The sequence below is a fragment of the Pituophis catenifer genome, unplaced genomic scaffold, assembly GCF_029215685.1.
Source record: "Pituophis catenifer annectens isolate HBS135680 unplaced genomic scaffold, rPitCat1.0.hap2 SCAF_17, whole genome shotgun sequence".
NCBI lineage: Eukaryota > Metazoa > Chordata > Lepidosauria > Squamata > Colubridae > Pituophis > Pituophis catenifer.
Window position 1 is genome coordinate 7,184,761 of NW_027256897.1, and position 14,766 is coordinate 7,199,526.

A 14,766-nucleotide genomic window follows, 5' to 3' on the forward strand; every position below is an offset into this window, starting at 1 on the left:
ATACCCCTAGAAGTGTGTGTGTGTGTGTGTGTGTGTGTGTGTGTGTTCCAGCAAAACTCTGGAACGCCTCGAGCAATTTCAGGATTGGGATAAAGAAATATCTGGGCAATGCCGGGTTATCAGCTAGTGTCGTATAAAAGAGGAGATGGGGTGAACTAGGATTAAATAAAGCTTATTAATATATAAGCACATTCTCTTAAACATTTGGTATAAGATTTGCAATATATACTATCTTCGTTGAGAGAGAGAGAGAGAGAGAGAGAGAGAGAGAGAGAGAGAAGGAAAAGAAGCTTTGGTTCCCAACCATAAGGCATTAAAAGATGGTAGAATCCGAGTGAACAATTTCCCCTCTCCTCCACTCTCTGAAACCATTTCAAAGAGGAATCACTACAAATATTTTTTTAAAAAAAACCAGGCAGAGTGAAACTGGAATGTTACAGCAGCAAATCGAGATGAGGTGGGCAGTGTTGAGTAAGGTGTTTGGAACATGGGCAGTTTGACCCAAGGAGTCTTCCTATTTCTGGATCTGCTGAAGATCATCTCCTTTCCTTAATTGGCACCACAATTTCCTAGAAGTTGAATTCCAATCATTATTATTTTTTTTTTTGAGATTATGGAATTTCCCCTTCAAAAGAGCAATCTTCTGCCAGCAGATCCTAATTGACTCAGGGAAAAGCACCCATATTTTGCTTCTCCCATCCATGAAAATGGAGGATGGGGAGAAAAACCCAACAAGGAGAGACGTTATTTCCATTTTGAGGGATGAAGGTCCTGGGAAAATTGGTTCTTGTAGGCCCATTCATCAGTCAATCCAGTCAATGCAGAGATGCTTAAGAGAGAATCCTTCATCCCTAAATTGGAAGAGGACAACGGCCTTCCCAGAAGACAGAAGAAGCCGCTCTTCCCTATCAGCGATGTAGAGAAGATCCAACTTGAACTAACCCAACACCTTCTCCAGAACAGAAACCATTCAGATGTCACCAAGATTCGCTACCACTTTGGGGCTGCTCTCAAGGCAGAGCTTGACGTTAAAAACGAGAATAAAATGGGACCTTCAAGGAGGTATTAAAAAACACCAAGGCCTAAACATATTGTCCGAAGTCCTCCAGGGATGGATGAAGAGATGGATAAGTGGTAGGGATGTGCGTGTAGGTGTATATAAACGTGGATTGGAATGGGCATGTTGTAAATCCAGTGCTAGAGGTTGGAAGCTCAGCTGTGGCTTCCAACTTGCAATCCACTTCACAGATTCAGAAGGGAGGAGAGAGAGGGAAATGTACTCGGGTTTATAAAGGCAGGGTGAGATTCAGAAGGCCACGCTCCTGATTCCCACCTGTTATTTCACTTTTGCCCATGTCTTTAGCCAAGACCCCTAAATTTTTTTACAGTTCCTATTGAAACCAATCCTTCTCTGCAAGAACATGACTGAATTGCTAAACGTAACCGGCCAGAAACTGCCAAAGCGAAAAGAAAGACCATCTTCCCTTTTGTGTCCGTCCCCCCACCCCCGATAAATCGTTACTGCCACCACACCAAGTGCATTTAAAAAAACAAAACAAAATTGGAACCTCGATGGCTTCCCACTAGGCTGAAGACTTATGCATACAGGATCTCTCTTTATAGGATCTCTGCTTGTTGCTTCTAAAGTTATTCTGCTCCTTTGCTTCCCTGGGAAGAGAGGGGAGATCCAAACATTCATTCAGCAGACAACCTGTGCAGGTGAACTAAAGATGCCTGAACAGGCCAAAATAACGAACTCCTTAACAATCCTACATAAGCATGACATATACTGGTTCCTTGTTCTCGTGGAACATCCCTGACTGACCAATTAAGACATAAGGTCCTCAGCCAGCAGTCCCCACTGAAATAATTTAAATTCCTATAGCAGTCTCGTCGTATCCATCAACTTTTGCCGTTCCATTCCAAAATCAGCAAGCCTTCGACAAATACACACCCCTTTCTCTAGCCCACATCCACGTGTTTCTAAAACATCTGCATGCTCCTACTTACTTTCTCCTGAAACTAGGGCAGTCCCATCTCTGTGTAACTTTTGGACCGAGATGGATGCCGCAGGGTAAGGATGCAATTGGACCAACTCCCACAGCAATTCTAGTGCTAAAAACATCTAGAATAGGAGGTCAAATTAAAGAGATAACCATTCCTAATCATGAACACCGGGAGGGGAAGAGACGACCCCTTGACAGGAGAAAAGAGCCTTCTACCATCAACGGTTGGAAGAAGACAAAGGGATGGGACCATCAAACCAAGGTATGGGTCTAAAAGTCAAAATTAGTACCAGTCTGGATCAAGATGGAGAAACCCGATGGCTTCTCTCTTACGTTTTCAACGCTCCAGGCATTTGTTAGCATCTAAAATGAATTGAAGTCCCTTCTCCAGAACATCCAATCCAACCATACAACTTTGAGTCAGGGGGACTAGCGTGTTTAGATGTGTGTGTGTCTGTGTGTGTGTGGGAAACGCTCCAGTTCAAGACTAGAAAAATCACCCTGGTCCCCAAGAGATGTAGAACGTGCATTCTGGGGTTCCTCCCTTGCAATTCCTTCCCTCCCCCTCCTCCAAAGGCAGAACTTCTCCAGAAGAATCAAGTGCAACCTAAAGTCGAAGATGTTCCTATAACCAGCCTTGGATCGAGACTTGCCTTTGTGTCCTTCCCATCCCACAGGGTCCCCAAGTTCTGGTCTCCCCCTTCCGTGTTTTATCTGGCCGTGAGGAAATCCTCTTCCAAGGGGGGAGGCTGATCTAGAACTGAGTTTGCACCCCTTCGCTTTCATCTGTGACCTTATGGCTGTTCTCCAGGGGAATCTCTGCTTCTGCCTTGCCAGCTTGGGCAGAGACCTCTTCCTCGCCTGTCTCTTTATTGCTGGGTTCTGGACATTCTGCTTGGACTACTCCATCTGGAGCTGGGGTTTGTGTGAGGGCAACTGGAGGTGGTTCTGGGGCTTCCCGTTTCTCTCTATGGACCTCTGTGGAGGATTCCGTAGGACAGCCATCTTCTGCTTGAGTGGTCTTCTCCTTCTCCTCCTCCTCCTCCTCCTTCCTGGGCTCTGGGGTTCCTCCTCTCTCTTGGGTAATAGTACCATTGCTCAATTGTTCCTCAGCCTTATTGCCATCCAGAGCTGGGACTTCCACCTCTTTCACCAGCAACGTACGGACCTCCTTCACACTGTCCGAGGAATCCTGTGTCTGAGGACTAGGACAGCGCTCGGACTTCTCTGGTTCTGAACCATCTGGAGATCTTTCCAAAGAACCCACTTCGTCAAAAGGCAGAGCACTTTCATCCATGTGGATTACGGAGACCACCTGTTTGGCACGGTGTTGCTTCTCGTCCAGGGGGTCTGTGTCTGATTCGCTGCCGTACTCCTCCCCCCAGTTGATGGGCGTCCCCTCGCCGAGCAGGTGTAGGTTGGGGTCGCTGTTGTGCATCACAATGCTGTCGCGGTACAGGTTGTGCTTCCGCTGGACGGCGGCCTCTTTGACGGCTGAAATAAGGGTGTAAAGAAAAAGGGGGGGGGGGGAAAGAGCACGTTGACAGTCAATTTTCCCAAGTCAAGTAAGAGAACCAGTTCTCCATTTTTTGAAAAAAAAGAACAACAACAACAGCGAATAATATAAGATCAGCCCTGTAGGAACGTGCTATTGTCTAAATCTTGAAATGTTTTAATCAATGCAATTGACAGTGGGACAAATGCAGATGGAAACTTTTGTATCCTAAGCAAAATAATATTTAAGGCAATATTTTCCAAGCCAATGTTCCAGAGGACTATGGGATTGTTCCTTTACATCTAACAAACCATGTTGGTTAGGGGAATTTCATGCATCCATCATCCACCCATCCACCACCCATTCACCCATTCACCCATCCATCCACCCATCATCCTGTCAGCGTTCCAACTAATAACCCCAACAAAACGACACTCCGAGGTAGGCAATTCCTCAAAGTTCCATTTTATTAGAGAAATCATATTGGCACATCTGGGAAAACCCGAATCTGAGAGTTTTCCTGACCCAAAAGGAAGTCAAAGATCCATCCCCTGCACCCACAAGTCCATCACATGACCCAATCATATCTTCACACCAGCTGGAGACAATCCCCAGCCTCTCCCATCCAGGTGCAGGGCAGTTGTCCTTGACTCGCAGAAAAAGGAATGTTGTTATGGCTAAACTTCCACCGCTCCTTGCAATCCCCCCTCCTGCTTTCCCAGGCACTAAATGTGGCAGCTCCGAAGCTCCAAAGGAAAAGATGGCTTCCAGGGCTGACACATCCATCCACCCATTCACCCATCCATCCATCCACCCATCATCCATCCATTCACCCTTCATCCATCCATCCATCCACCCATCCTCCATCCATCCATCCATCATCCATCCATCCATTCACCCATCATCCATCCATCCATTCACCCACCCACCCACTCACCACCCATCCATCAATCAATTCACCCATCATCCATCCATTCACTCATCCACCCTTCCTCCATCCATCCACCCATCATCCATCCATCCATCTACCCATCCATTCATCATCCATTCACCCATCATCCATCCATTCACCCTTCATCCATCCATCCATCCATCCACCCATCCTCCATCCATCCATCCATCCATCATCCATCCATCCATTCACCCATCATCCATCCATCCACCCACCCACCCACTCACCACCCATCCATCAATCAATTCACCCATCATCCATCCATTCACTCATCCACCCTTCCTCCATCCATCCACCCATCATCCATCCATCCATCTACCCATCCATTCATCATCCATTCACCCATCATCCATCCATTCACCCTTCATCCATCCATCCATCCATCCATCCACCCATCTTCCATCCATCCATCCATCCACCCATCCATCATCCATCCATTCACCCATCATCCATCCATCCATTCACCCACCCACCCACTCACCACCCATCCATCCATCAATTCACCCATCATCCATCCATTCACTCATCCACCCTTCTTCCATCCATCCACCCATCATCCATCCATCCATCTACCCATCCATTCATTATCCATTCACCCATCCATTCACCCATCATCCATCCATCCATCCATCCATCCATCCATCCATCCATCCATCTATCCAGTTAGTTTAGAATAATGGGGATTCAGTTTAACATCTCAGAAAGGTATCAGATTGGATGGCAGTTTACAAAGATGCCCCCTGCTACAGTAGGATGTACAAACAGCATCTTTCCCTATCACCAGTTACAGCTACAACCAGCTACAATCCTATTCAATCAAAACCGAACCAAAGTCTCTTACCCATCATGATATCTTTCATCACAGACTGCAGGACCACCTCTTCATACGTGTTTTCCACCAGGATGAAGCGGGCAAAATCTTCAAAAATCAGCTCCTGGAATCTTGAGAGGTCCTAATGAGAAGGGGAGGAAAAAATCACACCGTTGAGAAGTTATCATGGACCTAAGGCCCACAATGATACACCCTGTAGGATCTGCTCTTAGAAAGAAGAGTAAGGCCACACCTGGAATATGGCATCCAGTTTTGGTCACCACATTACAACAAAGTTGTTGAGACTTTGGAAAAAGTGCAAAGAAGAGCAACTAAGATGATTAAAGGCCTGGAGACTAAAACAATGTGAAGAACGTTTGCAGGATTTGGGTTTGGCTAGTCTAGAGAAAAGAAGGACTAGGGGTGACATGAGAGCAGTCTTCCAGTATTTGAGGGGCTGCCACAAAGAAGAAGAAGGGGTCAACTTATTTTCCAAAGCACCAAAAGGCAGGACAAGAAACAACAGATGGAAACTAATCAAGGACAAGAAGCAACCTGGAATTAAGGAGAAACTTCCTAACAATGAGGACAATTAACCAGTGGAACGGAAGTTGCCTCCAGAAGTTGTGGGTGCTCCATCACTGGAGGTGATTTTAAGAAAGAGACTGGACAGCCATTTGTCTGAAATGGTATAGGATTTCCTGCTGGACTAGAAGACCTCCAAGGTCCCTTCCAGCTCTATTCCGATTCATTTATTCTACGTGGCAGCCCATCTACTCTCCATGGCAAATCCAGGTGGCCTCACAGAACGGTTGCCCCAAAGGAGCAACAACGATTGAGAAACAAAGCAGGTGTGAACAGGGACTTCAAAACATCTTCTTCCCTGAAGCCAACGTGGGCCCACAAAGTCTTTGTTGGAAATGAAATAAATGTTCAGCACTGGGCGTTTGTTTGAAAGCAGGTCAGAACTGCCGTCTAATTTTATTTTAATTAAAAGCATCTCTTCTCTCTTTTTTTTAAAAAAAAAGACAAATGAAATAAGAAGGCCAGAAGGGAGATTTTATGGGAAGGTTAAGCATCCATAGGAATCCAGCAGGTTTCCCCAGTTTTAAAGAGCCTTTTGAAATAATAAGGACGTCAGGCCTGGAAGCCATCTCTTTAGTAGAATCTTCAACATTCCTGCCACATTTAGTGCTGTGGGAAACTGGGAAGGGGGAATTGTATGGAGCTGGGGAGATATGTAGTCAAAATAACATTCCTTTCTGCAGAAATACTGCAGACAAAGCAATGGCTACCAACCTGCCTTCCATGGAGGACCTGTATACCGCACGAGTCAAAAAGAGGGCTGTGAAAATATCTACAGACCCCTCCCATCCTGGACATAAATTGTTTCAACTCCTACTCTCAAAACGACGCTATAGAGCACTGCACACCAGAACAACTAAACACAAGGACAGTGTTTTTTCCCTGAATGCCATCACTCTGCTAAACAACTAATTCCCTCAACACTGTCAAACTATTTATTAAGGCTGCATTACTATTAATCTTCTCATCGTTCCCATCACCCATCTCCTCCCACTTATGACTGCATGACTGTAACCTTGTTGCTGGTGTCCTTACGATTTATATTGACTGTTTCCTAATATGATTTGATTGCTTATTTGTTCCCTATGACTATCATTAAGTGTTGTACCTTATGATTCTTCACAAATGTATTTTTTCTTTTATGTACATTGAGAGCATATGCACCAAGACAAATTCCTTGTGTGTCCAATTACACTTGGCCAATAAAGAATTCTATTCTATTCTATTCTATTCTATTCTATTCTATTCTATTCTATTCTATTCTATTCTATTCTATTCTATTCTATTCTTGACGAATGCATCTTTTCTTTTATGTACACTGAGAGCGTATGCACCAAGACAAATTCCTTGTGTGTCAATCACACTTGGCCAATAAAAAATTCTATTCTATTCTATTCTATTCTATTCTATTCTATTCTATTCTATTCTATTCTATTCTATTCTATTCTATTCTATTCTATTCTATTCTATTCTACTCTACTCTACTCTACTCTACTCTATTTTATTCTACCCTATTCTACCCTACTCTACCCTACCCTATTCTACCCAAGAGGTAGTACCTGATCCATTTGTCAGGGTTCTAAGTAACACCCCCAACGAAAGAAGACTCCGAGGCTTGAAGTTCCTCAAAAGTTCCATTTTATTAGAGCTGTCATATTGGCACATCTGGGAAAACCCGAATCCAAAAGTTTCCAGGTTTTCCCCACCCAAAGGAAAGTCCAACTCCCTGCCCAGCACCCATATGTCTATGACATGTTCCAATCCAAGCACCATCCCAACTGGAGATGCCTCCCAGTTCCAGCCCTCCAGGTGCAGGGCAGGATGTCCTTGACTCTCTGAGAATATTAGATTTCTGCATGTTTTTGCTGGTAAACACAAACCACCTACCGAACCTACAATTTGGGGGAATGAGCATTTGGATACTGCTAAAATAAGGGACATCTATTCCCTTCTACTGATAACATTTGGGCGCTCAGAGCTCAACTCTGAAATCTTTGGTGCCCTCTGGGCTGGATTGTTTTCTTGTAGACGTTTCATTGCCCAACGAAGTAACATCATCAGTGTTGGTGTGACTTGTTCCCTGCTTATATCCAGTACCGCTGAGCTTGGTTATTATTTTCTTGCAAACGTTTTCATTACCCCTCTAGGTAACATCAACAGTTTGCAACACTATCAACAGTTTGCAACAATATGCAACAGCTGATGCATATAAACGGAGAGAGCAAATCCTACTCCCTTCTAGCACTGATGATGTTGCCTAGCTGGGTCGTGAAACATCTGCAAGAGAACAACCAAGCTCAGAGAGCACCAAGGACCCCACAATCCTCCTCCTCCTCCTCCTCCTCCTCTCCATACACCCCATTACCTTCTAGCCCAGATATAAGTGCTGATGCATATAAGCAGGGATTTCATTCCTGCCAGAGCTGAAGAAGCTTCTTGGATGAGAAGCGAAATGTCTTCAAAAAAACAACAACAAGAAAATCCAGTTGCCTCCTAGAAAAGCATCTTTGGGACAACTATGACCTGGATGACTGAGAATCTCTACAGACCCTTACCCCTTTGCAAGTGGGAGCCAACTTCTTCAGCAGGAAAGGGACCGTGACCTGCAGCAGAGCTTCTCGAAAAAATTTCTTCCGCACCGTGCTGCTGTCGTAATCGTATTTCTGAGGACAAAACAGATCAGAATCACTGTTAGGAAATGGTTATTGTCTAACTAGTTGGTCAAGCAATATATAAACCAACAATGTATGTTTGCAGTCAAAAGGTATTATATTGCTTTAAGACTGTGTTGCATCATCCTGTATCCTGATTGGCTAAGCTCTGTAGCCAATGTACTTAAGGGAAACCTGAATCATGGCTTGTGTGGACACTACACCGCTTATTTGCTGTTACTCTCTGCCTGATCTCTCTGCATGATCACTGTTTGATCATTGCTACATGTTGCTTTCTACTATTTATTGAATGTTTTAAGATTGAACTTGTTCCTATTTGAAACTCAAGAAGAACTGTTTTATTGTGTATGACTACAACTGGTAAGAAGACTTTGTACTTGAAATATCCCTGGATTGATCTTTTAACTCTCGCCTTATCTGTGTATGACTTGGATTGTTTTTGGACTTTGCTTTACTTTTTCCTAAAAGTAGAAGACTACCACAACTCAGTGTGTCTGTATATTAACTGTGATTGTTCACAACCACTCCCAGTCGCTTTCATGCGTATACTCAAGGGGTACTCTGCTCAATAACCCACAACATCGGTTATGAGCCAAGAATATCCTTAACAATCACAAATGATGGTTGTGAAGCAGATCATGGGAAGCTTCGCTAATGAAAGAGCTGCCCTTCTTTCTAAAGTTGGCATGGCTGAACACATCGTGTTTTTTTTGTCCCAAAGAAGACTCTTTGGGTTGTGCTGCTTTTCAAGCTTTCATAAGCACTTGGATGAAAAAGCAAGAAACAAATAACAATAGGGTGAAGGACATATGGGAAGAGAAACAATACAACAGATGGTCAGGAGAAGGGCGTTGCCTGTTTGCACTCAAAAACAAAAAGATTAGGCAGATAAGGTTATAATGCTTGAGCTACATCCCTCGTCCTACAAAAGCTTTGGATGTGACCTTTCAGAAATTGCTGCCAAACTATTATTATAAATCATTATAAATATGAGTAAAGGGACACGCTATTATATACCAGGCCGATAAACTGAAATTAATTTTAATCCCCTTTAAGCCAAATTAAAATTAGCTATGGTCTCAGCACCTGATTTCCAAATGAAGATGGTGCTTCATTCGGGGTCTACTTCTTCCAGGAACCACCAACCAATCATCCACCCACCCACCCACTTACCCATCCATCCATCCACCCATCCAACCAAACAACCATCCACCCAAACAACCATCCACCCATCCATCCATCCATCCTTCCATCCATCCTTCCATCCACCCACCCATCCACCCAACCATCCACCTATCCAACCATCCATCCACCCACCCACTTACCCATTCATCTACCCATCCAACCAACCCAACCCAACCCAACTCAACCCAACCCAACCCAACGCAACCCAACCCAACCCAATCCAAGACAACGGGTGGTTACCTTACCTTGAGCACCCGCTCCAGGATGCGCTGAATTGTCTTGCACAGTTCATCTTTGCTCAGCGACTTCCCCAGCTCCTGATGGAGAAGAGTCTCAAAAGTATAGACTGTGTCATCCATTTGCTACAGCATCAAACAAGGAAGCGATGGAAAAAAGGAGAAGAAACAACAGTTGTGACTAGCATAGAATGGGGGGGAGGGGTAGAAGGTGGGGGAATCATTGCACAAATGTTGCTACTTAGTTATTTGCATCGGATTGTTGGGACTTAAGCCTATAATGATAGGATTCGCACGATGATATTATTTTTGGTTTTCTGTGGATGTCTGTTGACTAAACCAAATATGCTTAGAACGTCAGGAATAATTACAGAGAGGCCACCAGATCAGAGATGGGAAAACCTTGTCCTTCAACAAAATAATAATCAAGAGGATGAAATAGCAATTCTATGAAAAAGGATTACAGTAAACATTGGAGCCAGAAAGGGGGCACACCCATCTGCACGGAGACCCATGAAAGCATACATGGCACATGAAGAGAACAATATATTTCTTCCCCTGTCATGATAGCAGTAGCACTTAGACTTATATACCGCTTCACAGTGCTTTACAGCCCTCTAAGGGGTTTACAGAGTCAGCCTGTCGTATCATCATTTCAGATCTTCAGTACAACGTGTCCAAGCCCTTCCATTAAAGAAAAATATTTCTAGAAGCCAATATAGCACAAAAAGAAAGACAGAATGATTGTAAATTTTCCTGGTCACTAGAGGGCTCCAGTTGTCTTAGAAGTTGGGAAGGGCCAGCCCACATCTGGCTGGCACTGAGAAAGAAAGAAAGAAAGAAAGAAAGAAAGAAAGAAAGAAAGAAAGAAAGAAAGAAAGAAAGAAAGAAAGAAAGAAAGAAAGAAAGAAAGAAAGAAAGAAAAAAAAGAAGGAAGGAAGGAAGGAAGGAAGAAAGGAAGGAAGGAAGGAAACAGTTACTGTAATATTTGGGGCAGCTAACTGAATTCTTTCTCATAATTTGGACCTCTTGAAAAGATGGGCAGGCACGTTCATGGATTGTAGGCTTCTATCAATGGCTTTTTGACCAAGGTATCTGTCTTAAATTGCTGGAGATCAGCAATGGCTTCTGAGCTGGCCATAACATGCAGGAGCCCATTTATTGACACAAGTTCTTTCTTAAAGCATTCCCTTACCTGCCTCATCAGGATTTGGGCACGCTGTTTGAACACGGAGGCACTGGAGACATCAAACCTCTGCTGGAGACCTTCCAGCTTCAGCTGGTCCATCTTCTCATAGCAGGACTGCATCTTCACGGGATGGAAAGCGAGCTGAGAAAGCTTCTCCATGTACTGGGTGGGGGAGGAAAAGAAGGATTTAGAAGGTCCAACATCTCAGCAAAGATAGACAACCCCAACATCTTTCTTGCTAAGGGCAACACAGTCTTTTTAAAGGATTCCTCCACATCCATCCCTACATTTGAGACCTTCAAAAAAATAAAAAGAGAGGCAAGGAGAGACCTCTGAAAACAATTTTGATCAACTCTTCCTCCAACACATTGTTGTCCAGGCTCGCAACTTTTTTGCCACCCAAAAGAACGACTCCGTCTGCTCGTTCTTGTTCCCATCAACATTTGTCTTTACCTCTCCCAGTTTCTCTATCCCTCCTTCGTTGACAATATTCATGTTCATGTCAGTGACGTCCTTGAAGAAGACTTCCCGAACTTCAGTAAATCCCTGGCTGGTGGGGATCATCAGGGCTTCCAAAATGGAACTGATGTAGGGTTGGACATGATTCCGGACACAGACCTCAGCTTTGGAGAAGACGGAGGCTGGAGGAGAAGAATAGTAGAAGGACAACTCAGACCCACCATCTCTGTTTATTTAAGAAACCCAACAAGCCCAATTCAGATTGCCCAAGAAAAAAGAAACTGTGGTGGATCTCCATCCAGTAAAATAGATATGAGGAATCTGTAGTTCTCCAGATGTTTTTGAATATCTAACCATGCTCAAGACCTTCAGGAAGCCACGCCCAATGGACCTAGCCAGTTTGGGCAACGATAGGCAACGATGGGAGATGTAGTTCAGTAACTTCTGGAGTGTTGTGGCCCGCCAGCGGCCAGAGGATCTGGCAGCAGATTCAGACAGTGAGGAGGTTGGGGAGAAACATGGGCCAGTCCTGGAGTCTGGGGAAGGCTCTGATGAGGGCTCTGCGCCGGAGGCAGAGAGGGGGCCAGGGCCGTCTGACAGTTGTCAGCTGCCTTCGGAGTCAGACATCAGTGAGGCAGAAGAAAAGCTGGAGCCTGTTCCCCGTATGCGCATGTGCAGAGCTGCTAGGAGAAGGAAACAGCTAAGGAACAAGGGTCGACTCAGGAGTAAAGCCACAGGTGGAGGGTGAATGGGAATAAAGAGGAGCGAAAGGGAAGGGGAGTTTACAGGAAACAATTATTTCATTGGAGTGAAGATCTGTTCCTGCATTCTTGCCAAGTATTGTCGGTTACAGTGTGGAGTCTGAAAGATATCGGCCTGGCCACTCTCCAAGCCCGATAAGGGTCGGTAATTGAAACGATCTTGAAAGGCTGTGAGAGAGGAAAGACTTTGCTGGAGAGGAATTCACTGTCAATTCAATAAAAGGGGTTTATCGGGACGAGGACTCGGCTTCGTGCTGCTGGGGAAGCCTAGGTCAGAACATGGAGCATGGGGTTGGACTAGAAGACCTCTACAGTCCCATCCAAGCCTGACTGTTCTATGGCTCAATTCTTCCAAAACATGCCACGACGAGAAGAACATTGCAAGGTTGATCGGAAGTAAAAATAGAGCCGCGATAATGAGAATTATGCAAACATTTTATCCTAGGCATTTTGTGAAGGAAACATATTGATTTTTTTCCCCAGCTCTCTTCCCCCTCTTAGGACGGGACTGTGGAGGTCATCTAGCCCAACCCCCTACTCATGCAGGAGATCTATATCTTTCCAGACAAATGTCTGTCCAATCTCTTCTTAAAAGCCTCCAGGGATGGAGCGGCCACAACTTTTGAAGGCAAGGCATCCCACTTGTTTGATTGTCCTCACTGTTAAGGAATTTCCTCCTTCGTTCTCGGTTGCTTCTCTCCTTGATTGCTTTCCGTCCATTGCTTCTTATTTTGCCTTAAAAAAATAGCTTTACCTTCCTCATGAATGAAGGCCAATCTACATGTCCCAGGATAATGTTGCAGGATTCAATCTAGGTCGGTCACCGGGACCAGAGGTTTTGTCTTCTGAGCTTTTGGACTCATTGGACTCCCTCATCCTCAGGGAGCTTCTCTCTAGTACAGGTGTCAGCAACCTGCGGCTCCAGAGCCGCATGCGGCTCTTTGGGCCCTCTGCTGTGGCTCCCTGTTGGGTGATCCCACCACTGGCTGGGCCCGCCCCTCGCCCTCCTCTACCAGTCACTCCTCGCTTGGCCTGAAAAGGTAAGGGCGACAGCGGGTGATGGAGAAGCGGCTGGGGCAGAGACAGAGAGATACAGAGAGAGGAGGAGAGAGAGAGAGACATAGAAAAATACAGAGGGAGTCATGTGACTGGTGGAAGTGAGTGACGTGGAGTTGGCCACGCCTAGCCAGGTTTTGTGGCTCCCGGTGTTTTCTTTTCTGTGCGAAAAGGGTCCAAATGGCTCTTTGAGTGTTTAAGGTTGCAGACCCCTGCTCTAGTAGAATGTTACCTACCTCTCTATTGTGGCAGCCCTTCAAGTATTGGAAGACTGCTATCATGTCTTCCCTTAGTCCTTCTTTTCACTAAACTAGACGTACCCAATTCCTGCAACCCTTCTCCATATGTTTTAGCCACCAGTCCCCTCATTGTCTTCATTGCTCTTTTCTGCACTCTTTCTAGAGTCTCTGCATCTTTTTTTTTTTTTTTGTACTGGGGTGATATAATACTAGTCGCCAGAATTATCCAAGAAGGTCAACTGGGTGTAGATATTACAATGGAAGAAAAATCCACAATTGCAGTTAAAATTCACTGTTATAACTCACCCCGGATTTTGTTGGCCAGATGTTCCTTGGACTGGATGATTTGATCCATATCTGTCCGGATGATGCTCTTCATTTCAGGGATCTGAAGCTCACATTTGGCCACTAAGGAATCATAATGGGAAGTCGCCTGGTCACACACCATCCTGTACACGGCATCTGAGATCTACCAAAAAGGGAACAATTGATGGCTGTAAGAAAAAAATTAGATCGGCCAAACAGGAAACTTTATGACTCTTTCTTTTTTTTAAAAACAGGGAAGGGGGAAATCTAGCAAACCATAACGAAAGATGCAACGAACAAACAAAAATGATGACTCGTTCATTGGACCAAATAAATAAATAAATAAATGAAGATTTGTTATAAACTGTACATTCCATGTTTATATTTATTTTATAGAAAGTTAGTTCTGTTCTTCAACCTGGAATAAGCTATAGGTTATAAAAAATATCAGGAAGGAAGGAAGGAAGGAAGGAAGGAAGGAAGGAAGGAAGGAAGGAAGGAAGGAAGGAGACAGGAATGAGAGAAGGAAGGAAGGGATTTTATTTTTTATTTATTTATTAATTTTATTTCTATACCGCCCTTCTCCCGAAGGACTCAGGGCGGTGTACAGCCTGATTAAAAGCACAAGACAGACAAAATTTAAAAACAATTAAAATTATTATATAAAGGCTCAATTATAAAACCCCTAATTTAAAATCCCATTTTAAAACCAATTAAAATCTTTACATTGATAGCCCCGCCTGGCACGGAGATCAGAGATTTTACGAATTTACGGATATGGGAGAAGGGAAGGAGGGAGGGAAGGGAAGGAGGA

The 14,766-nt window shown here is 44.4% G+C and overlaps 1 protein-coding gene across 1 annotated transcript in view; it reads right to left on the minus strand.

Annotated features, from left to right (window-relative positions):
- Positions 1 to 178: 178 nt before the first annotated feature.
- The window catches only part of NIBAN2 (niban apoptosis regulator 2), an 80,888-nt gene continuing 66,300 nt past the window's right edge, over positions 179 to 14,766 (minus strand). Inside the window, exons 8-14 of the mRNA XM_070955612.1 lie at positions 13,953 to 14,115; positions 11,585 to 11,772; positions 11,138 to 11,293; positions 9,952 to 10,068; positions 8,405 to 8,512; positions 5,295 to 5,406; positions 179 to 3,500 (exon numbers count right to left, since the gene is read on the minus strand). Of these exons, the coding sequence (XP_070811713.1) occupies positions 2,761 to 3,500; positions 5,295 to 5,406; positions 8,405 to 8,512; positions 9,952 to 10,068; positions 11,138 to 11,293; positions 11,585 to 11,772; positions 13,953 to 14,115 (1,584 nt within the window). The 3' untranslated portion in view covers positions 179 to 2,760. The remainder of the gene's footprint in view (positions 3,501 to 5,294; positions 5,407 to 8,404; positions 8,513 to 9,951; positions 10,069 to 11,137; positions 11,294 to 11,584; positions 11,773 to 13,952; positions 14,116 to 14,766) is intronic.